The sequence below is a fragment of the Heptranchias perlo genome, chromosome 9 (assembly GCF_035084215.1).
Source record: "Heptranchias perlo isolate sHepPer1 chromosome 9, sHepPer1.hap1, whole genome shotgun sequence".
Classification (NCBI taxonomy): Eukaryota; Metazoa; Chordata; class Chondrichthyes; order Hexanchiformes; family Hexanchidae; genus Heptranchias; species Heptranchias perlo.
Window position 1 is genome coordinate 53,184,335 of NC_090333.1, and position 25,694 is coordinate 53,210,028.

Below are 25,694 nucleotides of genomic sequence, written 5' to 3' on the forward strand. Positions count from 1 at the left end.
TGTAATTTGCATGGTGGAATTTTCCTCCCCAAAGTGGTCATAATCTCAAAAGTTTCTGTAGCACTTAATTCCTGTTCAGAGCAACTTCTTCATTTATAATAGGTTTTTATTTCATTATGTACGGTCCTGCTCCAGTAATATAAGGTGTTCTTGATCATTTTAATGCTGTATCTTAACATTTAAATGCTACCTTTCATTAAAACCAAATGTCTTCAGACCTATTTAATTATGCAAGCAATGTTTGGGGTCAATAATCACACAAGTGTAATCCCCTTCTGGCACCTCTTTTTCTTGGGGAGGGGGACGGGGAGGAGTCCTACCTGTTTTCAATTGGAATTGATGGTATCGGCTTGTGACAAGTTGATCAATCCTCCCCAGCTAGAGGAGAATGTATAGAGACGTATGGTCAGAAAGCGATTAAAAAAGCATACAGGATCCTGGGCTTTATAAATAGAGGCATAGAGTCCAAAAGCAAGGAAGTCACGACGAACCTTTATAAAACTCTGGTTTGACTACAACTGGAGTATTGTGTCCAGTTCTGGGCACTGCACTTTAGGAAAGATGTGAAGGCCTTAGAGAGGGTGCAGAAAAGAATTACTAGAATGATTCCAGGGATGAGGGACTTTGGTTACATGGATAGACTGGAGAAGCTGGGGCTGTTCTCCTTGTCACATAGAAGGTTGCGAGGAGATTCGATAGAGGTATTCAAAATCATGAAGGGTCTGGACAGAGTAGATAGAAAGAAACTGTTCCCATTGGCGGAAGGGTCAAGAACCAGAGGACATGGAGGATCTGGAATGTATTACCAGAGGGGTGGTGGAGGCAGATTCAATCATGGCTTTCAAAAAGGAACTGGACAAGTATATGAAAGGAAAAGATTTGCAGGGCAACGGGGATAGGGCGGGGGAGTGGGACTAGCTGGATTGCTCTTGCATAGAGCTGGTGCGGACTCAATAGGCCGAATGGCCTCCTTCCTTGTTGTAACCTTTCTATGATTCTATGATGACAATAAGGACAGAGAAAACAAATCTGGTTGGACTTTTCACTACTGGAGGTCGGTTCTGGATATCCACACATGGCACACTTCTTTTTCAGAAAATCTCTAGAAATGTGGTGCGGCCCAATTTGTGGAAAACGGTGCAACTGCATACAGGAACATAGGAAGATAGGAACAGGAGTAGGCCATTCATCCCCTTGAGCTTGTTCTGCCAATTAATTGGACCATGGTGGATCTGTACCTCAACTTCATTTACACGCCTCTATTAACCCATTTACAAAAATCTATCAATCTCAGTCTTGAAAATTTCAGTTGACTCAGTACTGTTTACTTTGACCTGACTACTTCTTCCCCCTCTCTTGTAGACCACATCAGACCATTGCAATTACTTTTCTCTGTTCCCAGCCTGCTTTTCTATGGAATATTGCTGTGGCAGGAAGAGGAACGTGCATATTTATATAAATACATCCTCCAAATGTCAACAAAGCACTTTTAAATTTCAGACATCTTTACTATTTAGGCACACTTGACAGCCAATTTGTACACAATAAAATGCCACAAACAGCAAATTAGACGGTAGACCATTTAATCTGTTTATGGTGGCGGTTGAAGGAGGACGTTGGAAAATTCCCTGCTGTTGGTCGAAAAGTGCCATGGGAACTTTTATGTTTATCAGGCTGCATTGTGTGCTCAAGTCCCTGAAGGGGAGCCTAAACCCACAGCCTCCTGACTTAGAGATGAGAATGCTACCACTGAGCCAAGCTGTGGTACTTGGATTCAGCAGTGTTCTCTCTTTCTCACACTATAGAGCCCGTTCACTTCTGCAATGAATGCTGGGATATTTGTGTTTCCTAGTCATGTTCTATTGCTTTCTCTCACTAGAGAGGAAATAGAGCTTCCATCAAACACCAGCAGTAGTTCACAGGCAGATGGGTCGTGCATAGAGACTAAACAAATCAAGAGGTAGAGACACAATTTCCCTTCCCCAGCCAGCTCAGTAATTTATTTTTCTTTTTTTTTCCCGGCCCCTCACCTTCTATGTTCTAGACAATGGTCAGACCTCCACCAATATCCTTTATACCCAGCCACTCTGCCATGTGCACAAATGGCACAGCATGACTTTGGCATTTGACTTTCTCTCTCTGCCACCCCCTTGTTGGAATGTGTCTAGCTACCATTCAGCCAATTTCCACAGCAGAGCAGTTGAAAGTGGAAGCCTTACCTTCATTCTAGGATGGAGTATTCATGTGAGTGATCCTTGAATAATGCATTACATGGAATTGTGGCCCTCAGCAAAGTAACAGGCTAAGTGAAAGCTTCAGACTAAAGAACTGGATGTAACTAGTTTCTGCCAGTAAGAGTTAGTATAGTATCATAGCATGGTACAGCACAGGAGGAGGCCACCGTGCCTGTGCCGGCTCTTTGAAAGAGCTATCCAATTCGTCCCATTCCCATGCTCTTTCCCCATAGCCCTGTAATTTTTTTCCTGCTAGTATTTATCTAATTCTCTTTTAAAAGTTAGTATTGAATCTGCTTCCACCACCCTTTCAGGCAATGCATTCAAGATCATAACAACTCGCTGCGTAAAAAAATGTTTTCTCATGTCGCCTCTGGCTCTTTTGCCAATCACCTTAAATCTATGCTTTCTGGTTACCGACCCTTCTGTCACTGGAAACAGTTTCTCCATATTTATTCTATCAAAACCATTCATGATTTTGAGCACCTCTATCAAATCGCCCCAAAACCTTGTCTGTTCTAAGGCGAACAACCCAGCTTCTCCAATCTCTCCACATAACTGAAGTCCCTCATCCCTGGTACCATTCTAGTAAATCTCCTCTGCACCCTCTATAAGGCCTTGACATCCTTCCTAAAGCGTGGTGACCAGAATTGAACACAGTTCTCCAGCTGAGGCCTAACCAGTGTCTTAAAAAGGTTTAGTATAATTTCCTTGCTTTTGTACTCTGTGCCTCTATTAATAAAGCCCAGGATCCCATATGCTTTTTTAACAGCTTTTTCAATTTGTCCTGCTACGTTCAAAGATTTGTGTACATACACCCCCAGGTCACTCTGTTCTTGCTCTCCCTTTAAAGTTGTACCATCTAGTTTATATTGCCTCTCCCCATTCTTTTTACTAACATGTATCACTTCATAATTCTCTGTTAAATTTCATCTGCCATGTGTCTGCCCATTTCACCAGTCTGTCTATGTCCTCCTGAAGTCTGTTACTATCCTACACATTGTTTACTACATTTCAGAGTTTCGTGTCATCTGCAAACTTCGAAATTAAACCTTCTATACCCAAGTCCAGGTCTTTAATATATATCAGAAAGAGCAGCGGTCCTAATGCTGAGAAACATTGAAAATAGGAGCAGGAGTAGGCCATTTGGCCCTTTGAGCCTGTTCCGCCATTCAATATGATCACGGCTGATCCTCTATCTCAATACCATATTCCCGCTCTCTCCCCATACCCTTTGATGCCTTTTGTGTCTTGAAATCTATTGAGCTCCTTCTTAAATATATTCAGTGACTTGGCCTCCACAGCCTTCTGTGGTAGAGAATTCCACAGGTTCACCACCCTCTGACTGAAGAAATTTCTCCTCATCTCAGTCCTAAATGTCCTACCCCATATCCTGAGACTGTGACCCCTTGTTCTGGACCCCCCAGCCAGGGGAAACATCCTCCCTGCATCTAGTCTGTCTAGCCCTGTCAGAATTTTATATGTTTCAATGAGATCCCCTCTCATTCTTCCAAACTCGAGTGAATACAGGCCAAATCGACCCAATCTCTCCTCATACGACAGTCCTGCCATCCCAGGAATCAGTCTGGTGAACCTTCGCTGCATTCTCTGTATGGCAAGTATATCCTTTCTTAGGTAGGGAGACCAAAACTGCACACAATACACCTGGTGTGGCTTCACCAAGGCCCTGTATGACTGCAGTGAGACATCCTTCCACCTGTACTCAAATCCTCTTGCAATGAAGGCCAATATATCATTTGCCTTTCTAACTGCTTGCTGCACCTGCATGTTTGCTTTCAGTGACTGGACAGCCAGGTCCCTTTGTATCAACATTTAAATAATACTCTGCCTTTCTGTTTTTCCTTCCAAAGTGGATATTTATCCACATTATACTGCATCTGCCAAGTATTTTCCCACTCACTCAACTTGTCTAAATCGCCTTGAAGCCTCTTTGCATCCTCGTCACAACTCACGATCCCACCTAGTTTTGTGTCGTCAGCAAACTTGAAAATATTACATTTGGTTCCCTCATCCAAATCATTGATATATATTGTGCATAGCTGGGGCCCAAGCACTGATCCCTGCGTTACCCCGCTAGTCACTGCCTGCCACCCTGAAAAAGACCCATTTATTCCTACTTTCTGTTTCCTGTCTATTAACCAATTTTCAATCCATGCCACTATATTCCCTCCAATCCCATGTGTTTTAATTTTGCACACTAACCTCTTATGTGGGACTTTATCAAAGGCCTTCTGAAAATCCAAATAAACCACATCCACTGGTTCTCCCTTATCTATTCTACCAGTTACATTCTCAAAAAACTCCAGTAGATTTGTCAAACACGATTTCCCTTTCATAAATCCATGTTGACTTTGTCTAATCCCGTTGATATTTTCTAAGTGTCCTGTTATCACATCCTTTATAATAGACTCTAACATTTCCCCAACTCCTGATGTAAGGCTAACCGGTCTGTAGTTCCCCGTTTTCACTCCCTCCTTTTTTAAATAGTGGGGTTACATTTGCCACCCTCCAATCTGCAGGAACTGTTCCATAATCTATAGAATTTTGGAAGATGACAACTAATGCATCCACTATTTCTACCAGAACACCACTGTATACTTCCCTCCAGTCTGAAAAACAACTGTTCACCACTACTCTCTGCTTTCTGCCCCCTAGCCAATTTTGTATCCTTGCTGCCACTGTCCCTTTAATCCCATGGGCTTTAATTTTGTTAACAAGTCTATTATGTAGTACTTTATCAAATGCTTTTTGAAAGTTCATATACACGATATCAACCGCAATACCCTCATCGACCTTCTCCGTTAGTTCATCAAAGAACTAATCAAGTTAGCCAAACACGATTCTCCTTTAATAAATCCATGCTGACATTCATTTAGTAGTCCATACTTTTCCAAGTACCAATTAATTTTGTCCCGTATTGTCTCTAAAAGTTTCCCCGCCACTGACGTTAGGCTGACTGGCCTGTAATTGCTGGGTTTATCACTCTCCCCTTTTTTGAACAGGGGTGTAACATTTGCAATCCTCCAGCACGTCCCCATATCTAAGGAGGATTGGAAGATTGTGGCCAGAGCCTCCGTAATTTCCAATGTTGGTGATTGTGTTGCAGTAAAGTATTTGTATATCTGATTTATTAGGTTCAACAGAAGATGATCTGGTACTGGAAGTGGTAATAATGATTGGCACGGTGTCCATGGACGATTCCTGTGCTGCAATGCTAGCAAAATCGGGAATTATTCCAGCTCTCATTGAACTTCTTAATGGTAAGGGTTCACAGAATATACTTCTTTATCATTTTCAATTTTTTTGTTTTCTTTCTATTTTGTGCTCATCAACATGGGGGATGTGCTGGGAAATGGAACCCTTCCCAATTCAGGCATCCATTGTCAGCATCAAGCACAATGAGATGCACAGTAAAGCTCTCTGCACTTGGCCATAACAGTTTGTCTAAGCCCCAAACTCAAGAGTACTGCCTAGTGCAGTGTGGCAATTTTTCCATTTCCAACACCAGCGTCATGTGGCCTTTCTGAGTGAGATTGCCAGTTAATGCCATATTAGGAGCAGACTGGATGGAGAGTGCCCAAACTCAACAGGGCCGTTACAGCCAAAAGATAGAGGAGACTTTCATTCCATCAGTCTGGGCTGGATTTAAACCCAGATCCCAGAGGTGAAAGGTTAGTATTTAACTTACTGTGCCATGCAGTTCCCCATACATTACGAAGTCTATTGTGCCATTCAGCACTGTTTTTTCTTTAGTTGAAACTAAACTCTAGTATTGTTAGTATAAGTGCTAAATTGGGATGATTTGTCATCAGATAAGGCTTTATATCCAGATTTGTTACTAGGGATGGGCAATAAATGGGGCCTTGCCAATGTCGCCCACATCCCAAGAACAAATATATTTTTTAAAAATTGCACCCTTCAGTCCAGACAATTTCCAACAAAAACAAGCTAAAGTATTGGCTTTTCATCAGAAATTTCTGGCACAAAGTAAGATGCGACAACGCTGCACATATTTGTTCATTGGCTTTCTGACAATGCTGCAATTGCTACACTAGAATCCTTGTAGTACAGGGGCATATCAGGAGCTATTTCATTTATTTTAAGCTCTGGTCATAATTTACAGGTAAATTACTAGTACTTCAATGTAACAGGTCTTATGTCCGACATCAGCACTTGAGAATTTGAATAGAGGAACAGAAAAAGCCAACCAGATGCATTGATGCACAATTTTAAGCTGTCAGTTGTTACAATGCTGGGTATATATTTATGGACAAAAAGATGTAAATATGACCTAAAAGGAGGAGGAAAATCTTGAAAGCGACATAGAAGAAATATCTTTGTACTAGCAAAAACGGACTGAACTTTGCACTTCAAATTTCTGAGTTGGCAGCCATTTGCTGTTTCATCAAAATACAACTTAAGGCCCTGGTGCAAGTCCATAACTTATATATTTTGAAGTATCTGCACCAACATTGCTTCTGCCAACACAAGCCTATTAAAGCAATTCAAGGCATTAGTATAAATTGTATTGGTTCCTTTCCTTGCCAGCAGTATACAATGCTACTGTTCGCACAAATACAGCACAAGCTTTCCTTAGCCCTTTTATTTTGTATTGAGATTTATTTTTGCTTTGGGTGAGACTCCCTTTTAAGGTACAGTGAACACATTCTACATCTAAAAGGGCAAGTGGGCAACTAAGTTTTATTAAATAATGTCATCTGCATTTTTTTCTGTACTCCAAAAATAGTGCTTCAGTCTTAAAATTGAACAATTGGTTTATCACTAGATAAAGGCGAATCAGCTTGTCTGAATATGGTAATTGTATGTACTTCGATTAGAATAAATCATTTCATTTGTAACCAAGTTTAACAAAGGAATATTTTACCTTTGTTACCTTTACTTCAGAGACATAGTACGATAATAGCAAGTATCCTGTTGCACATTGTGACTTAATTGTGTGTAGGCAGACTCGTCGTCTATTCTGTCAAAATGCCCTGATATTGGATCAAGTGAAGCCACATCTTTCATTTTTCTTTTTGTAGGTATTTGATTGGTATCTGGTTTGCATATTGGCATGGATTTGTAAATTAACACAACATTTAGCATACATTTTCATGTCTAATCTGAAATTGTTATTCACTATTGGGTCTGGTCATGACTGAAGATCCTCATTTAAAGCATGCACAGATCAATGCAACTTCTCAGTGAGTGTAGAATGATCATTGTCACAATACTTGCAAGCAACAGGAAGTGCCTCACTATTAAAGCATGGTTTTATATAGTACTGCTGTAGTGCCTGCAGTAGTATTCAGCGAGTGGAGCTAAAACAGCAATAGATGAATAACTTGGTTGGGTGTGCTGCAGTGTGTTTATATTGAGGATCAGTGCTTTAATCTGGATGCAGTATGTCACAAGCTTTTACTGCGATTAGAGTAGCTGTTGTATTTATACTGTTGAGCAACTCAGCTAATAGTCATAAAAATATATAGTTTACGCTAGGCAGTTCTGACTTGTGGGGGAAAAAAGAACTCATGGATAGGGGGACAGAAGCAGCAGATGAGAAACTGGAAGTGGCATGGATTTACGTAATAAAGCCAGCTGCAAGTTTATACTATCAAGCATCTAAATGATGCTAGGGTGCACCCTGCCCTTAAGTTGGGTGTCATTTATGGCAGTGAACATTTGACACTGTGTGGTTCAGGTTCTTAATGGTAGCCAAAGGAGGTTGGACTTGGCAATAAATCCTTTTGTGTTTATAAGTGAGGCTTTTTATAAGATTTTTGGAAACAGCCATAAGGAATTAGCTACAATATATGTATAGGAAGCAATTTACAATGCCATTCTGAAGAACTATAATTCATGTCTCTGTAATCGTGGCAGTTCTCCCAACATCTTTGATTCTAGTTGGTAGTTCAGCTCTTGTTGGAGTACTTCAGGTTTCTGTTGAACATCGATCGTTGATAATTCACATAAATTAGGAAACAAACGATTCACTAGCCATTTCAGCATTGTGCAACAAGGCCCTAGAAGTGACTAGGGCAAACTTCTGTACAAGATCAAAGAGGAATTAGCCATTTTATTTTTATCAGATGTGGGGGAATGGCCCGGGAAACGCTGTTTGGGGCCCAAGAGTACCATCACATTTGTGATGGCTGACTAGTAAATTATTTATAACTTTCTTAGATTGAATGACTGACTGCATTTTCTCTGCTTCTGCATCTTTTTTCATTTTTCTGCCTTCATTTTCTTCAACTTCTATTCTGATTTGAGAATAAGGTTGGTGAAGTAACTGGGGAGGTGTTTCAGCATTGATAGTGGGTTTTGATAGCAGTGCTACTTGGTAATGGAGACTTTCACTTGTGAAATATGTTAAGGTGTATTCACAAGTGGGATACATTGTTCTGGTTTTATCTTTATTAGATTTATTATATTGCTTCCTCTCCTCCTTCCCCCACCCAATTGGCACAATCCATGAATCCAAGAGAACTGGACATCTGCTTCCAGACCTCCACTAATGTTGTTGTGAACTAGGTGGCATGACATGTATCCCTTCAGATTTATTTTCTCTCTTTCTCTCTCTCTGTCCCTGTCCCTGTCCCTGTCCCTGTGAGGAAGTGCCTAACTTCCTTTCATTGTTTACCCACAGCAGTATGGCTGAAATTGGGTACTCAGTGAGCGGAAGATCTGGGGTGCTGCACGGCTTGTGTCTGTGTTTATCATAGAAGTACATATTTTCCCACAGAATCTTAGTGTGATTTTCCTCTCCTGTTTGAGATTGGTAGCTCAGGCTGACTACAGTTTCATGGCAGCTCTAGTCCAAGCGACCATTCTTTACATGTGAAGCTAGACAATGAGTGTACCACAGACCATTCGATCTGGGGAGGCATCGCAGCTGAGCCCAATTTTGTCCTCATCTGGCATCCACATGAACACTTCTCATATAGGTCAATGGATAGAGGTTAGAAACTCAGATGCTTGCTGGTTATTTTGCATTTTCTTCCTCTGCTTAGCCCAGGGATGCAAAGAACAATTTTAGTGCCCCCCCCACCACTTGACTAACATTGCAGAACTAGCACAGGTAAGGAATTATAAATGCACTCTTCCTAGTTTCTATGGCTAGGTGCCACATCATGTGGTGTATTTAGTCACGAACTGGTGTAAAAGCTAGAATTTAATTCAAAACAGTTTGTTTTAAAAAGAATTGGCAATATTTAAATAATGAAAGTAATCATGATTTCATTAAAATGTTTCCGTAATGTGAGAAGTTACATGGTGTGACGATGGAGATACATTTTTTTGTCTCATTAAAATAAATTGCAGTTTTTAACCTCTGCACATGTAGAAATGCAACTTGTGAAAACGGATATGGTGTGGTTTTAATAAAGTCCCTAATCGGTTACCATCGTTAAGAAAATTTTGGGTTAGATTTTCAACTTGCTATCTGGGCATAAAACTGGTGTTGCCAATCATTATAGAAACTGCCCATTATAGAAGTGGCTCGATTTTCATTTCCATTGATTTTAATGTAATGAAAATTGGTTTCTATAACGGGTGGCCAATTTTTAACATCAGGTTTACGCCCTGGTAGCAAGTTGAAAATCTACTCCCTTAAGTCTGAATGTCAGACTGTGATAAAAGTACAAAATTGAATTATTTTTTAAGATTTAGTTAAATCCTTTTGGTGATTTTTGAGTACAATTTAATTGACTATTAGAGGGAGTAGTATTTTGTGAAATGAAATTTGCATTGAAAATTAAATGTAATTGAACAATTTAATAAATGGAACTATGACTTTTTGCTTTTAAGATTTAATTTTTGGACATGAAGGAAATCCACAAATGCTGGAAATCTGAAATAAGGACAAAATACTGCAATTATACAGTGATTCAGTCAGCATCTGAAAGAAAAAAACAAGTTTCAGGTGCGACTCTTCATGCAATGGAAATGTATCTTTTCTCTTTCGGATGCTGACTAACCTGCTGAGTGTTTATAGCACTTTTGTTCTGCAGAGGTAGAGGCAGCTTGTTAATTTATTGTTGTGCTTAAAAATTGGATTACAGATAAGTACTTAAACTTTAAAAACTTAAATTTGAGCTTAGTTTGTCAGAATATCAATTACTAATGTTTCATAATTCTAAACAGTCAGTACATGCATATTTATTTTGCACCTTAAGATGATGATTTGCATTTTGCAAAGTGAAAAAAATATTAAGTGCTTATGAGGTTAATGGAACCTCTTCCTCATTCCTCTCCACCCTTTCCCTCCTGTGTACACCATCTGCTTTATTGCACATAAGCAGCATTTCAGAATTAGCTATTTGATACACCCCAGGATGTGTAAATGGTTACTTTTTAAATTATGTTTGTGAAGTTTGTGGTTGCTTGATAGCATCTATGCTAAAATAATTGCTATATTTACAGCATCTCTTTTGGCTCTTTGTAGGCCATATATTTAAAATTGTTTCTTTTTGGTCATTTTGCAGCTTATAATGAAGATTTATGATTGGTTTGGCACTCAAGGAATTGCTGTTGAATGGATTAACATTAAGATATATTGAAACTGGAACTGTTTTGATGTCTCATCATATTTATGAATAGCGTTCTTGTCTTTTGAAACTATACCTTGGTTAAGATGAACAGAATTGAGTAGGGCATTTTGTGAAGCAGGCATTTCACTTCGTTAAGATCATAATATAACTATGATTGAAGGTCTTTAATAACGTGATTGTTTCCCCCTCTATTCTCAGTTCTGTTCATTTGAGTGGCAGTCAAAAGAAACTTCTTGCAATGTCACCCAGCTGCTTTGATGTTTCCTAACATTTATTTAATTTTTTTTTAAATGGTGGATAATTAAAGTCTTGAAGTCCAATTCTATCATGAGTACTATGTTTACAAAATGACATTCAGGCATCTCAGTGATTTTGAATAAGACAGTATAGACCTTGGCACATTCACTGCTGGAGAAACCATATAAAGTTCCATCTAAAGCTTTCACTTTTTTCATCTGATTCTTAAAGATCAGCAGGCATGCTCTTAAACTGTAACTCCTTATCAGGGAACTGTCTGGAGTTCACCATCCACCCTATGTTTAGGAAGTCCTAAATGCTTGAATTTGGCTCACTGAATCATCTGCATCAACTGATTTAGAGTTTCCTAACGTTTGCACAACCACCCCCCAACACTGGTTACATATAAGCTGATGTGAATGAATTAATCCCTCTTGCCGAACCGTTAGAGCTCGTCAGATGATGAAATCACAAACTACGTTTCTTAATCTTATAATAACTATTAAATATTAAATTAAGCAAACTATTTAGCAGATGTCATTAATTAATGGAATTAATACATTGAGATTACAAAGGCAGTTCAGATATGTCACAGTAAGGCAACATTAGCTAGCTTTGCTGATTATAAATTGATATTAAATTAAATGTATGCGACTGAAATAAAGTCAACATTAGTATATAATTTGACAAGTTAACACTTTAAATAGCAAGTCTATTGGCTATATTAAAAGATTGATCAGTTGAGCTTAATACTGATGTGCTCGCAGCTTTAACAATGATTCTAAGATCTTATCCAACCTTGCCCCTCTGAGTTTGTGTAGTAGAATTGGTTGCCATACCTGTTCCCTCTTGAATCGTCCATCTCCAGGATAGGTCCACTTTACGTGTTGATAGCTATACTGGGACTACGACTGTAAAGTTTTTCATATATCGCAACTTTTGTCTATACTTCAATTTGTAAAGTCTATAAACCTTCAATTTGTAAAGTCTGTAAAGAAAAAAAAGGAAAAATGTTGCTTTTTAGCATAAGAGCTGGGATGACGTTTTGCCCCTTTTTCACCCCACGTGCATACATACATACTTTTTTGTGTCAAAAAACACCATCTTTAATACCTTTCATTCTCAAATAAACCTCGTGGCGTTTATTAACTACTCCGAGTGAGATGTATTGAAAAGTTCACCTCTTTCGTTGTCAAACAGATATGAAAAGAAATTAGAATGACCGTAGACTAGCTTTTTTAATAAAAACCCAGACATGTCAGGTGGTGGTTTTATTCTCATAACTTATCCCAGAACTATACAGTAGTGATAATGGGGGACTTCAACAATCCTAAGATAGACTGGGATAATAATAGTGTAAAAGGCAAAGAGGGGGAGGAATTTCTGAAGTGTGTTCAGGATAACTTTCTTGATCAGTATGTTTCTGGCCCAACGAGGAAGGAGGCATTGCTGGATCTGGTTCTGGGGAATGAGGTGGGTCAAGTGGAGCCAAGTCTCAGTGGGGGAACATTTAGGGAACAGTGATCATAGTATCATAAGTTTTAGATTAGTTATGGAAAAGGACAAGGCAATGGCAGCATGGATATGAAATTGGCTAAGTGACAGGAAGCAGAGAGTAGTAGTGAGCGGTTGTTTTTCGGACTGGAGGAAGGTATACCTTGATGTTCCCCAGGGGTCGGGTACTAGGACCGCTGCTTTTTTGATATATATTAATGACTTGGACTTGGACTTGGGTGTACAGGGCACAATTTCAACATTTGCAGATGACATTAAACTTGTAAGTGTAGTAAACAGTGATAGACTTCAAGAGGACATAGACAGGCTGGTGGAATGGGTGTACACCTGGCAGATGAAATTCAATGTAGAGAAGTGCAAAGTGATACATTTTGGCAGGAAGAATGAGGAGAGGCAATATAAACTAAAGGGTACAATTCTAAAGGGGGTGCAGGAACAGAGAGATCTGGGGGTATATGTGCACAAATCTTTGAAGGTGGCGGGACAGGTTGAGAAAGCAGTTAAAGAAGCATACGGGATCCTGGGCTTTATAAGTCGAGGCAGAGACTGCTCCTGTCCTCACTGCCCCTTTTATTCCATGGGCTTCAATTTTGCTGATAAGTAAAGTATGTGGCACTTTATCAAATGCCTTTTGAAAGTCCATATACACCACATCAACCACATTGCCCTCATCAACCCTCTCTGTTACCTCATCAAAAAACTTAATCAAGTTAGTTAAACACGATTTGCCTTTAACAAACTTGTGCTGACTTTCCTTTATTAATCCACACTTGTCCAAGTGACTATTAATTTTGACCCAGATTATCATTTCTAAAAGCTTTCCCAACACCGAGGTTAAACTGACTGGCCTGTAATTGCCGGGTTTATCCTTACACCCTTTTTTGAACAAGGGTGTAACATTTGCACCTATAAGAAGTTATGTTGAACCTTTATAAAACACTGGTTCGGCCACAACTGGAGTTTTGTGTCCAATTTTGGGCACCGCACTTTAGGAAGGATGTTAAGTCCTTAGAGAGGATGCAGAAAAGATTTACAAGAATGGTTCCAGGGTTGAGGGACTTTAGTTACGTGGATAGACTGGAGAAGCTGGGGTTGTTCTCCTTGGAGCAGAGGAGATTTGATAGAAGTGTTCAAAATCCTGAAGGTTTAGATAAAGTAAATAAAGAGAAACTGTTCCCATTGGCGGAAGGGTCGAGAACCAGAGCACACAGGTTTAAGGTGATTGCCAAAAGAACCAAAGGCGACATGAGGAAAAACTTTTTTACGCAGCGAATAGTTATGATCTGGAATGCATAGCCTGAAAGGATAGTGAAGGCAGATTCAATCATGGCTTTCAAAAAGGAATTTGATAAATATTTGAAGGGAAAAAATTTGCAGGGCTATGGGGAATGAGCGGGGGAATGGGACTAACTGGTTTGCTCTTACAAAGAGCCGGCATAGGCTCAATGTACCGAATGGCCTCCTTCTGTGCTGTAACGATTCTATGGTTCTTATCAGCTTTCGATAACAAAGGTACCACTTAAAGTAGCATTGTTTTTAGCCGCCTGACTCGCTATATCCGTAAGTTGTGACCTTGACAACTCAGATCATCCAATTCGAGTGAAAGTCTGATTTTTAGGATTGGCTCTTTCTGTTTTCCAGAGTTCAGTATGATTGTTGAAAACACCATTTTGATACATTTAGAGCATTTTCACTACAGTAATCAGTTGAGATTCTGATAAAAATCGAGACGCAGGAATGTTTGAATAGATGTCGATACTCTGTGGTACAGGTTGCTTTTCCTGCAATGTAACCTCCTTTGACTATATATTTCTGCACTTTCCCATAGCCAAACAAGAGGATGATGAATTTGTTTGCCAGATTGTTTATGTCTTCTACCAGATGGTTTTCCACCAGGCTACCAGAGATGTGATTATAAAGGAAACACGTATCCTTTCTGAATGAGAGATTTTTTCCCTTTTTTGTTTAGTGCTTAGGTCAACTTGATCCAGAAGGGAAAGGCACAAGGCTGAAAAATTAAACGTGTTCAAATACTGGTATTGTACAATATCTTAGTATTTTAAGTCAAAAGGGATCAAAGGTTACAGTTGATTTCAATGTCCTGTTAATGTTTAAAGACAAAAACCTGTAAAAGTTTTTAATAGCATATATTTTAAAGTTAATTTCTTAAAGATGAATATACAATAAAGATGAAAAGGCTGCATGTGGAATTAATTAATACACAAGCCAAATACTACATTTAGAGAGTGACTGAACATGATTATTTTGTGAAATTGTTCATTATATAATTCAGAATATATTGTGGCAATTTAACCCACTGAACAGTGTGTTAAAGTCATTGAATGAGATGGATGGTGGCGAGATAAGTAGCCCTGTATTCTTTTCCACCCATTTTACTTACTCAGACACCTTTTGTGCCTATGAATGCCAGAGATTTCCTTAAAAAAATATGAACTGATTGTTATTTAGTTCTGATTTGTACTGTGGATATTAATGTTAGCAGCTTGGGTTTTAATGAGATGTATTCTTTAGAATCTTTAAAATAGTGGACTGGATGGTGTGGTGGGACAGGTTAGGGACTGGCCTTTTATCTCTGGGACCTGGGTTCAAATCCTGAGGTGAAGCACACTCTCTGCTGGTTGTAAGGACCCTGTGTGAAAGGAGTTTGGGTAGTATCAATCCGGTTCCCAATCGGCCCACAGCACAAAGCTACACCTAATTTGTACTTAACTGGGAATCTCAATCAGGCCACAAGATGGCAATGGAAAAATATCACAGGTGCAGTAAGGATGCTGTTTTCAAGTTGTGGATAGGGGTGAGGATTGTTAGGGAAGAATACAGGTACCGTTGCTCTGAATCTAACTATGTCATCCATTACCTGGGAATGCTGGACAGTGAAAGAACTTGCATTTATATGGAGTGAAACCTGTACAAACGGACATCCCCAAAAAACAGACATCTGCAAAAAATGGATACTTATTGACAGTCCCAACTAACTTACATTGGAACTTTTTTTTTATTCGTTCATGGGATGTGGGCGTCGCTGGCGAGGCCGGCATTTATTGCCCATCCCTAATTGCCCTTGAGAAGGTGGTGGTGAGCCGCCGCCTTGAACCGCTGCAGTCCGTGTGGTGACGGTTCTCCCACAGTGCTGTTAGGAAGGGAGCTCCAGGATTTTGACCCAGCGACGATGAAGGAACGGCGATATATTTCCAAGTCAGGACGGTGTGTGACTTGGAGGGGAACGTGCAGGTGGTGTTGTTCCCATGTGCGTGCTGCTCTTGTCCTTCTAGGTGGTAGAGGTCGCGGGCTTGGGAGGTGCTGTCGATGAATCCTTGTCGAGTTGCAGCAGTGCATCCTGTAGATGGTACACACTGCAGCCACTATGCGCCGGTGGTGAAGGGAGTGAATGTTTAGGGTGGTGGATGGGGTGCCAATCAAGCGGGCTGCTTTATCTTGGATGGTGTCGAGCTTCTTGAGTGTTGTTGGAGCTGCACTCATCCAAGCAAGTGGAGAGTATTCCATCACACTCCTGACTAGTGCCTTGTAGATGGTGGAAAGGCGTTGGGGAGTCAGGAGGTGAGTCACTCGCCGCAGAATACCCAGCCTCTGACCTGCTGTTGTAGCCACAGTATTCTGGTCAGTGGTGACCCCCAGGATGTTGGTGGGGGATTCAGCGATGGTAATGCCGTTGAATGTCAAGGGGAGGTGGTTAGACTCTCTCTTGTTGGAGATGGTCATTATCTGGCACTTATCTGGCGCAAAAGTTACTTGGCACTTATGAGCCCAAGCCTGGATGTTGTCCAGGTCTTGCTGCATGCGGGCTCGGACTGCTTCATTATTTGAGGGGTTGCGAATGGAACTGAACACTGTGCAATCATCAGCGTACATCCCCATTTCTGACCTTATGATAGAGGGAAGGTCATTGATGAAGCAGCTGAAGATGGTTGGGCCGAGGACACTGCCCTGAGGAACTCCTGCAGCAATGTCCTGGGGCTAAGATGATTGGCCTCCAACAACCACTACCATCTTCCTTAGTGCTAGGTATGACTCCGGCCACTGGAGAGTTTTCCTCCTGATTCACTCCTGATTGACTTCAATTTTATTCGGGCTCCTTGGTGCCTGACTCGCTCAAATGCTTCCTTAATGTCAAGGGCAGTCACTCTCACCTCACCTCCGAAATTCAGCTCTTTTGTCCATGTTTGGACCAAGGCTGTAATGAAGTCTGGAGCCGAGTGGTCCTGGCGGAACCCAAACTGAGCATCGGTGAGCAGGTTATTGGTGAGTAAGTGCCGCTTGATAGGACTGTCGACGACACCTTCCGTTACTTTGCTGATGATTGAGAGTAGACTGATGGGGTGGTAATTGGCCGGATTGGATTTGTCCTTTTTGAAAACAGGAAATACCTGGGCAATTTTTCACATTGTCGGTTAGGTGCCAGTGTTGTAGCTGTACTGGAACAGTTTGGCTAGAGGCGCAGCTAGTTCTGGAGCACAAGACTTCAGCACTACAGCTGGGATGTTGTCGGGGCCCATAGCCTTTGCTGTATCCAGTGAACTCAGCCGTTTCTTGATATCACGTGGAGTGAATGGAATTGGCTGAAGACTGGCTTCTGTGATGGTGAGGATATCGGGAGGAGGCCGAGATGGATCATCCACTCGGCATTTCTGGCTGAAGATGGTTGCAAACTCCGCTGGACTCCGCCATCATTGAGGATGGGGATGTTTGCAGAGCCTCCTCCTCCCGTTAGTTGTTTAATTGTCCACCACCATTCACGACTGGATGTGGCAGGACTGCAGAGCTTTGATCTGATCCGTTGGTTGTGGAATCGCTTAGCTCTGTCTATAGCATGTTGCTTCCGCTGTTTAGCATGCATGTAGTCCTGAGTTGTAGCTTCACCAGGTTGGCACCTCATTTTTAGGTACGCCTGGTGCTGCTCCTGGCATGCTCTTCTACACTCCTCATTGAACCAGGGTTGATCCCCTGGCTTGTTGATGGTAGAGTGAGGAATATGCCGAGCCATGAGGTTACAGATTGTGCTGGAATACAATTCTGCTGCTGTGCGAAACCACAAATGAAGATTCTCAACTACAGGGGACCCAACCTTTATAAGGTAAATCCAATAACATTTGTAGAAGTCATGTGATCCGAATTTGACTGGGATCTCCCACTGGCTCTACAGAAACCACCTCTCCCTGTGCAGGCTGCCAGTGTAGCAGATCCCAGGATCAGATCATCCCTCCCTCAACGGGAAAGGGCCCTGGGATGGCAATGAACTGGGAAACCCAGTGAACTGAAATCACATCCTGCTGGCAGGGCTCCAGAATTAGGCACGATCCCAGGTGATAATGAAAAAAGAAGGAATGCTGCAGAAGATATAACCAATCCTGGGATATTTAGCTCATCCAGTTTACTGTACATACAATCACCATTTTGATAATAAGGACACCTGATGCAAGTCCCTAATTTACAGGTTTCGCTGTAGTTCTATTCATGTCCTCAGGACGTCCCAAAATGCTTCATAGCCGACGAATTGCATTTGAAGTGCAGTCACTAATGTTTTGTAGGTAAACGTGGCAGATCAAAGTGCAAGCCTACAAATAGCAATAAGAAAACTGACTAGTAATTTGATCTGTTTTGGTGGTGTTGGTGGAGGGATAAATGTTGGCCAGGATACCAGGAAAACTAGTAATCATTTGGAATTTGGGAAAGAAAAATGTTCCTTTTCCCACTATTAACATCCTGCATCTTGAGCACAAAATTTCACAAGTCATTTAGAAAAAAAATTCTCACTAAATTACGAGCTTTTACATAAAATACTCCTTGATTTTCTCCACACACACTTCCTGTTTTCAGTTTCTGTCTTGTTTTGAATGATCTTTGTTATTAGTTTCCAAAGATACATGATAGATGCTATGGTGTGAGGATTTGGTAAATGATGATTAGATGGCCCATGGTTGTTAAGACATTAGCCCCATTCAGCTCCAAGTTTTGAAACCAAGGTCATGGCAGAGAGTGTACATAATATTGACGACTTGGGGTAAGGCCCAGTAGGTTTCAAACAACCTGAATGGCATATTGGATCTCTGGATGGACAATATGAACATTGCACCATCTGAACAGACAAGGAGGCACACAGATTGACAGTGCTAAGTAAAACAGATTACGGACAGCTCCAGCAGCCTAAAACAGGACATCCATGAGGTGTTGTGAGCCATCAGATGCTGAATCTTAGCTGCTTCATCAATGACCTTCCCTGCATCATAAGGTCAGAAATGGGGATGTTCGCTGATGATTGCACAGTGTTCAGTTCCATTCGCAACCCCTCAGATAATGAAGCAGTCCATGCCCGCATGCAGCAAAAACTGGACAACATCCAGGCTTGGGCTGATAAGTGGCAAGCAACATTCGTGCCAGGCAATGACGATCTCGAACAAGAGAGTGTCTAACCACCTCCCCTTGACATTCAACGGCATTACTATCGCCGAATCCCCCACCATCAACATCCTGGGTGTCACCATTGACCAGAAACTTAACTGGACCGACCACATAAATACTGTGGCTACAAGAGCAGGTCAGAGGCTGGGTATTCTGCGGCAAGTGACTCACCTCCTGACTCCCCAAAGCCTTTCCACCATCTACAAGGCACAAGTCCGGAGTGTGATGGAATACTGTCCACTTGCCTGGATGAGCGCAGCTCCAACAACACTCAAGAAGCTCGACACCATCCAGGACAAAGCAGCCCGCTTGATTGGCACCCCATCCACCACCCTAAACATTCACTCCCTTCACCACCGGCGCGCTGTGGCTGCAATGTGTACCGTCCACAGGATGCACTGCAGCAACCTGCCGAGGCTTCTTCGACAGCACCTCCCAAACCCGCGACCTCTACCACCTAGAAGGACAAGAGCAGCAGGCACATGGGAACAACACCATCTGCATATTCCCCTCCAAGTCACACACCATCCCGACTTGGAAATATATCGCCGTTCTTTCCTCGTCGCTGGGTCAAAATCCTGGAACTCCCTTCCTAACAGCACTGTGGGAGAACGTTCACCACACGGACTGCAGCGGTTCAAGAAGGCGGCTCACCACCACCTTCTCAAGGGCAATTAGGGATGGGCAATAAATGCTGGCCTTGCCAGCGACACCCACATCCCATGAACAAATTTTAAAAAAATTGTATACTCCACAATCTGTAACCTGATGGCCCGATACATTCCTCGCTCCTCAGTCGTAGTCAGGCCAGGAGACCGATCCTGGTTCAATGCGGAGTGCAGAAACAGCATGAGCCAGACTTTAGAATGAGGTACCAACCTAGTGAAGCTACAAAGAGGGCTACTAGCATGCTAAACACCTATCTCAGTAGGCTCTAAACAGCTAATCAGACCTATAACTGATGGATCAGAGCAAATCTCTCCTTGGCTTAAGACATCCGGTTCTTTAGCCAACTTCCTATCCATGCTGCTATATTCCCATTAATACCTGGGCATTAATTTTATCAACAAATCTATGCAATTCCTTATCGACTTTTTATTCTGTATTCTGGGCCAGTTGCTGTATTGTGCATCCATTAATACAACTCAAATGCTTTGCTTCTGAAGACCCTTTTGTTATAATACAGTGTACTTGACTGGAATGTTGCTTTTCCTAAATGTGCTGCTCATAGAGGCTCCAGCCTACTTGATTGACCTGATGCATGATAAAAATGCAGAGATACGGAAAGTCTGTGACAATACGTTGGACATCATTGCGGTAAGGAAAAAGTTATGCCCTATTAAACCCTCATTTATCTTACAGCTTCTCTTTTTAGCCCATGTCAAATGGGAAGCAATTCAAGAAGGAAGGGAAATGTGTAATGTGGACCAAAATAATAGATTGTAACATAGGTTTGGAATTGAAGGTTGATTGTAGACAAATGGACTTGAAGCAGTGAGTCTAAATATATGTGCCATTTTTTCCCACTCTTATTGCTCTTCTCCTGAAAGCAGTGCCTTCTACTTCAGTAAAGTTCTTGGGTAAATCTGAACAATGAGATTCGTCAGATTGTTTGACTCTGGTGGTGAATCACAGCTAATCATCATCTCATTTAATGTTCTCTCATGTACGCTTCTATCAGGGGTTAATTAGGAGTGGTAACACTGGACACATGTTTCCCTCCACTTCTTCATCCAGGATGCTGAGGCAAATTTTTGCATTACTGCCTCAGCTCAGATCAGTTAACTCAGCATCAACCAGGAATTGAAACTGGGACCCTCTTAGTCAGAAAAGACTCAGTACCACACCACATGCATTTATCCAATGAACAGCCGGGTCGGTAAGTGATATTCTTATAGCCCATTCTATTGGATATTTGGTTCAAGAAAGTAAATTAAAATTGTGATTCTATAAACATCTGCATCCTCTGGTACCCTATACAATTGACTATTCTTAATGTGTGAACCTTCACATTACCCTGTTCCCTGCCATCTATACACAGAAAACTTTCTAGTAGAATGTAAATAAAAAGCTGAGATTGGTCTGTAAATGTCATGTTCACACAAATCAAGTCCCATATTGTTACCTCTGGAAAAGAACCCCCTCACTCTACATCGACCCCGTGTGCCACTCCATTAATTGGGATATATGCAGGGGTTTATCAGCTAGCCTGTAAATATAATTAAAAAAAACAAATGAATAGAAAAAGCAGAGGACTGGTATAGGGATAGATACACTGGATGTTGTACACTGAAGTTCTCTTTAGGTAATTAGATCATACAGTGATGCATTTATAAAGGAGTTTGTGACTATTTTAAGAGGTTGGTGGTGATACACTGGAGTGTGTCGTCAGTAAGGATTGACAGCTGCAATGGGAAGGAAGAGACTGGAAAAAGGCTTATAGCATTTGTGAGGAGACATTGAGTGTGTCAGTGTGATTTGATTCTCAAATGGGAGTATTGACTGTAATTTTTAACAGGAAGATAATTTCTAGAGTAGGATAATTTTATATGTTTATTGCATGTGAAGTTTTGTGTGCACATGCAATGTCATCTTTGATGGTGCCCTTATGTCAGCCCAATAGGTACAAATGAAGAATGTAAAGCTTCATTGACGAAGTTGTCATTTATTCCATGAATTGAACTACTTCATTTCAGATATATAATGCAGAATGGATATGCTTAGGAAAAAGGTAGGAGAAAGGCAAAAGATGAATGACAAGATTTAGATTGCCACTTTGGTTAGGAAGATTATGTAATGTTGGATTACTATCAAAATCTAAATACGTGGCTCAGTTTTGCTAGTCCTTACTGGTACTTCAGTCACAAATAAGACATTGCTTCATGCTGATGTTTGCAACATAATACCTTAATGTCTTAGAATTCTGTTTTAATTGTCGTCAGCTTGGCTCAGTTGGCCAGACTTCCTCCTCTGAGTCAAAGTTGTGGATCCAAGCCTTGCTACAGATTTAAGCACATCATCTAGCACGGTGCATCAGTGCAATACAAAGGGAGTGTTGTATTAGAGGTGCGGTCTTTGGATAAGAACATAAGAAATAGGAGCAGGAGTCGGCCTTACGGCCCCTCGAGCCTGCTCCACCATTCAATAAGACCGTGGCTGATTTTTGACCTCCACTCCATTTTCCTGCCCGATCCCTTTATCCCTTGATTCCCTTAGAGTCAAAAAATCTATCAAGCTCATTCATGAATTACTCAACAACTGAGCACCCACAGCCCTCAGGGATAGAAAGTTCCAAAGATTCACAACCCTCTGAGTGAAGAAATTCCTCCTCATTTCGGTCATAAATGTCCGACCCCTTATCCTGAGACTATGCCCCCTAGTTCCAGACTCTTCAGCCAGGGAAACAGCCTCTCAGCATCTACCCTGTCAAGCCCTCTCAGAATCTTTTATGTTTCAATGAGATCACATCTCATTCTTCTAAACTCCAGAGAGTATAGGCCCATTCTATTCAATCTCTCCTCGTGGGACAACCCTCTCATCCCAGGAATCAATCTGGTGAACCTTCGTTGCACCGCCTCTAAGGCAAGCATATCCTTCCTTAGGTAAGGAGACCAAAACTGTACACAGTACTCCAGGTGAGGTCTCACCAAAGCCTTGTACAATTGCAGCAAGACTTCCTTACTGTTGTACTCCAACCCTCTTGCAATAAAGGCCAGCATATTATTTGCCTTCCCTGCATGTTAACTTACTGTGTTTCGTGTACTCGGACAGCCAAATCCCTCTCAACACCAAAGTTTAATAGTTTCTCACCATTTAAAAAATATTCTGTTTTTCTATTCTTCCTTCCAAAATGAATAACCTCACATTTCCCCACATTATACTCCATCTGCCACCTCTTGCCCACTCACTTAACCCATCTATATCCCTTTGCAGACTCTTTGTATCCTCCTCACAACTTACATGCCCATCTAATTTTGTATCGTCAGGAAACTTGGATATATTACACTCGGTCCCTTCATTTAAATCATTAATATATATTGTGAATAGCTGAGGCCCAAGCACTAATCCTTGCGGCACCCCACTAGTTGCAGCCTGCCAACGTGAGAATGATCCATTTATTCTTACTCTCTGTTTTCTGTCCATTAACCAATGCTCTATCCATGCTAATATATTACCCCCAATCCCATGAGCCCTTGTGTAATAACCTTTTGTGTGGCACCTTATCGAATGCCTTTTGAAAATCCAAATATATAACATTCTCTGGTTCCCCTTTATCTAACTTGCTGGTTGCATCCTCAAAAAAAAAACTCCAGTACATTTGTCGAACACTTTCCCTTTCGTTAAACCATGTTGACTCTGCCTAATCATATTATGATTTCTTACGTGCCTTGTTACTACGCCCTTAATAATAGATTCCAGCATTTTCCTGACTACTGATGTCAGGCTAACTGGCCTGTAGTTCCCTGTTTTCTCTCTCCTTCCTTTCTTGAATAGCAGGGTTACATTTGCTACCTTCCAAACACCGTTCTAGAATCTAGGGAATTTTGGAAGATCACAACCAATGCATCCCCACTATCTCTGCAGCCACCTCTTTTAGAACCCTAGGATGTCGGCCATCTGGTCCAGGGGATTTGTCAGCTTTTAGTCCCATTAATTTCTCCAGTACTTTTTCTTTACTAATATTAAATACTTTATGTTCCTCACTCGCATTAAACCCTTGGTTTCCCACCATTTCTGGAATGTTTTTGTGTCTTCTACTGTGAAGACAGATACAAAATGTTTGTTTAACATCTCTGCCATTTCCTTATTCCCCATTATAATTTCTCCTGTCTCAGCCTCTAAGGGACCCATGTTTATTTTTTGCTACTCTTCCTTTTTAGAAACTTGTAGAAACTCTTGCAATCTGTTTTATATTTCTTGCTAGTTTACTCTCTCATTCTATTTTCTCCCTCTTGAATAATTTTTTGTTCATCCTTTGCTGGTTTCTAAAAAATCTCCCAATCCTCAGGCTTACTACTCTTGATGGTAACATTATAAGCCTCTTCTTTTAATCTAATACTATCTTTAACTTCTTTAGTTAGTCACTGACGGATCACTTTTCCCATGGGGTTTTTATTCCTCAGTGGAATGTATATTCATTGAGAATTATGAAATATTTCTTTAAATGTCTGCCACTACTTTCCTACCACCATATCTTTTAATCTAATTTCCCAATGAACCTTAGCCAACTCGCCCCTCATACCTATGTAATTGGCTTTGTTTAAGTTTAAGACTGTAGTTTCAGACTTATGTACGTCACTCTCGAACTCAGTATGAAATTCCATCATATTATGATCACTCCTCCCAAGAAGATCCCTTACTATGAGATTACTAATTAACGCTGTCTTATTACAGAAGATCTAAAATGGCCTGTCCCCTGGTTGGTTCTATGACGTATTGTTCTAGGAAACAGTCTCGAATGCATTCCATGAACTTGCCCTCCAAACTACTTTTGCCAATTTGATTTGCCCAGTCTGTATGAAGATAGAAGTCCACCATGATTATTGCATTACCTTTGTTACAAGCTCTTATTTTTTTTGATTAGTGTTCTGTTGAACTGTGTAACTACTGTTAGGGGGCCTATAAACTACTCGCACCAGTGTTTTCTGCCCCTTGTAACTTGTCATCTCCACCCATACTGATTCTACTTCCTGATCTTCCGAGCTAAGATCCTTTCTCACTACTGTCTTTATGTCATCCTTTATTATCAGGGCTACCCGACCCCCACCTTTTCCATTTTGCCTGTCTTTTCAAAAAGTCAATTACCCTGGACTATTTAGTTCCCAACCTTGGTAACCCTGCAACCACGCCTCAGTAATGGCTACTAGATCAAACCCATTTATCTCTATTTGTGCCATTAATTCGTCTATCTTGTCACGAATGCTTCGTGCATTGAGATAAAGCGCCTTTAATTTTAACTTCTTATCATTATTTCCTCATGACCTTATGGATGAAATGCTAAACTTGCATTGTTGGTTATTAAAGACCCCATAGCACTATTCAAAGAAGAGCAGTAAATTGTCCTAGTGTCCTGGGCAATGCGACCAAAACAGATTATCTGCTCATTCGACAATGACGACAACAATTTTAACATACAAAATGTCCCACGGTACTGTACAGAGTAGTAGCATGGCGAATGGAACACTGAACCGGGGAGAGTGTTAAGAAGGCGTGATTGAAGGCTTGGATGAAAAGATGGGTTTTGAAAAGGTTTTATAGGATTAGAGAGGCATAAGGATCTCAGGAGGGAGTTCCAGAGAACAAAACCTAGGTGGCTGAAATCTCTGCTACCAATGGTGGGGTGGAGGGAGACCAAAGGCAGAAGACTGAAGAGGGAAAGTCAGTCTGGAAGAGATTGCTGTGTTATGCTGAAGTGAGGCCACGTAGGGATCTGAAGATGGGTAAGGATTTTAAACTTACAGCATTGGATCACAGCAAGCCATTGTAAGTCATGAGGACAGGAGTGATGGACATGGACAGCTGCATTTTGAACAAGTTGGAATATAAGGAACATCGACAAAGGAAGGCGATCAAAGAGAGCACTGGTGTAATTGAGGCGAGGTGACAAAAACATAGATAAAGGTTTCAGTGGTGGAAGGGCTGAGGTAGGAGCAGAGACAGGCAATGTTGTGGAGATGCAAATAAGTAGTCTTGGTAATGG

The 25,694-nt window shown here is 41.1% G+C and overlaps 1 protein-coding gene across 3 annotated transcripts in view; it reads left to right on the top strand.

Moving 5' to 3' along the window:
* kifap3a (kinesin-associated protein 3a) overlaps window positions 1–25,694 on the top strand; it is a 181,056-nt gene that overhangs the window by 100,345 nt on the left and 55,017 nt on the right. For all 3 annotated transcript variants that reach the window (XM_067990449.1, XM_067990448.1, XM_067990447.1), the window contains exons 15-17: window positions 5,390–5,515; window positions 14,385–14,483; window positions 20,226–20,311. In XM_067990449.1, the coding sequence (XP_067846550.1) occupies window positions 5,390–5,515; window positions 14,385–14,483; window positions 20,226–20,311 (311 nt within the window). The remainder of the gene's footprint in view (window positions 1–5,389; window positions 5,516–14,384; window positions 14,484–20,225; window positions 20,312–25,694) is intronic.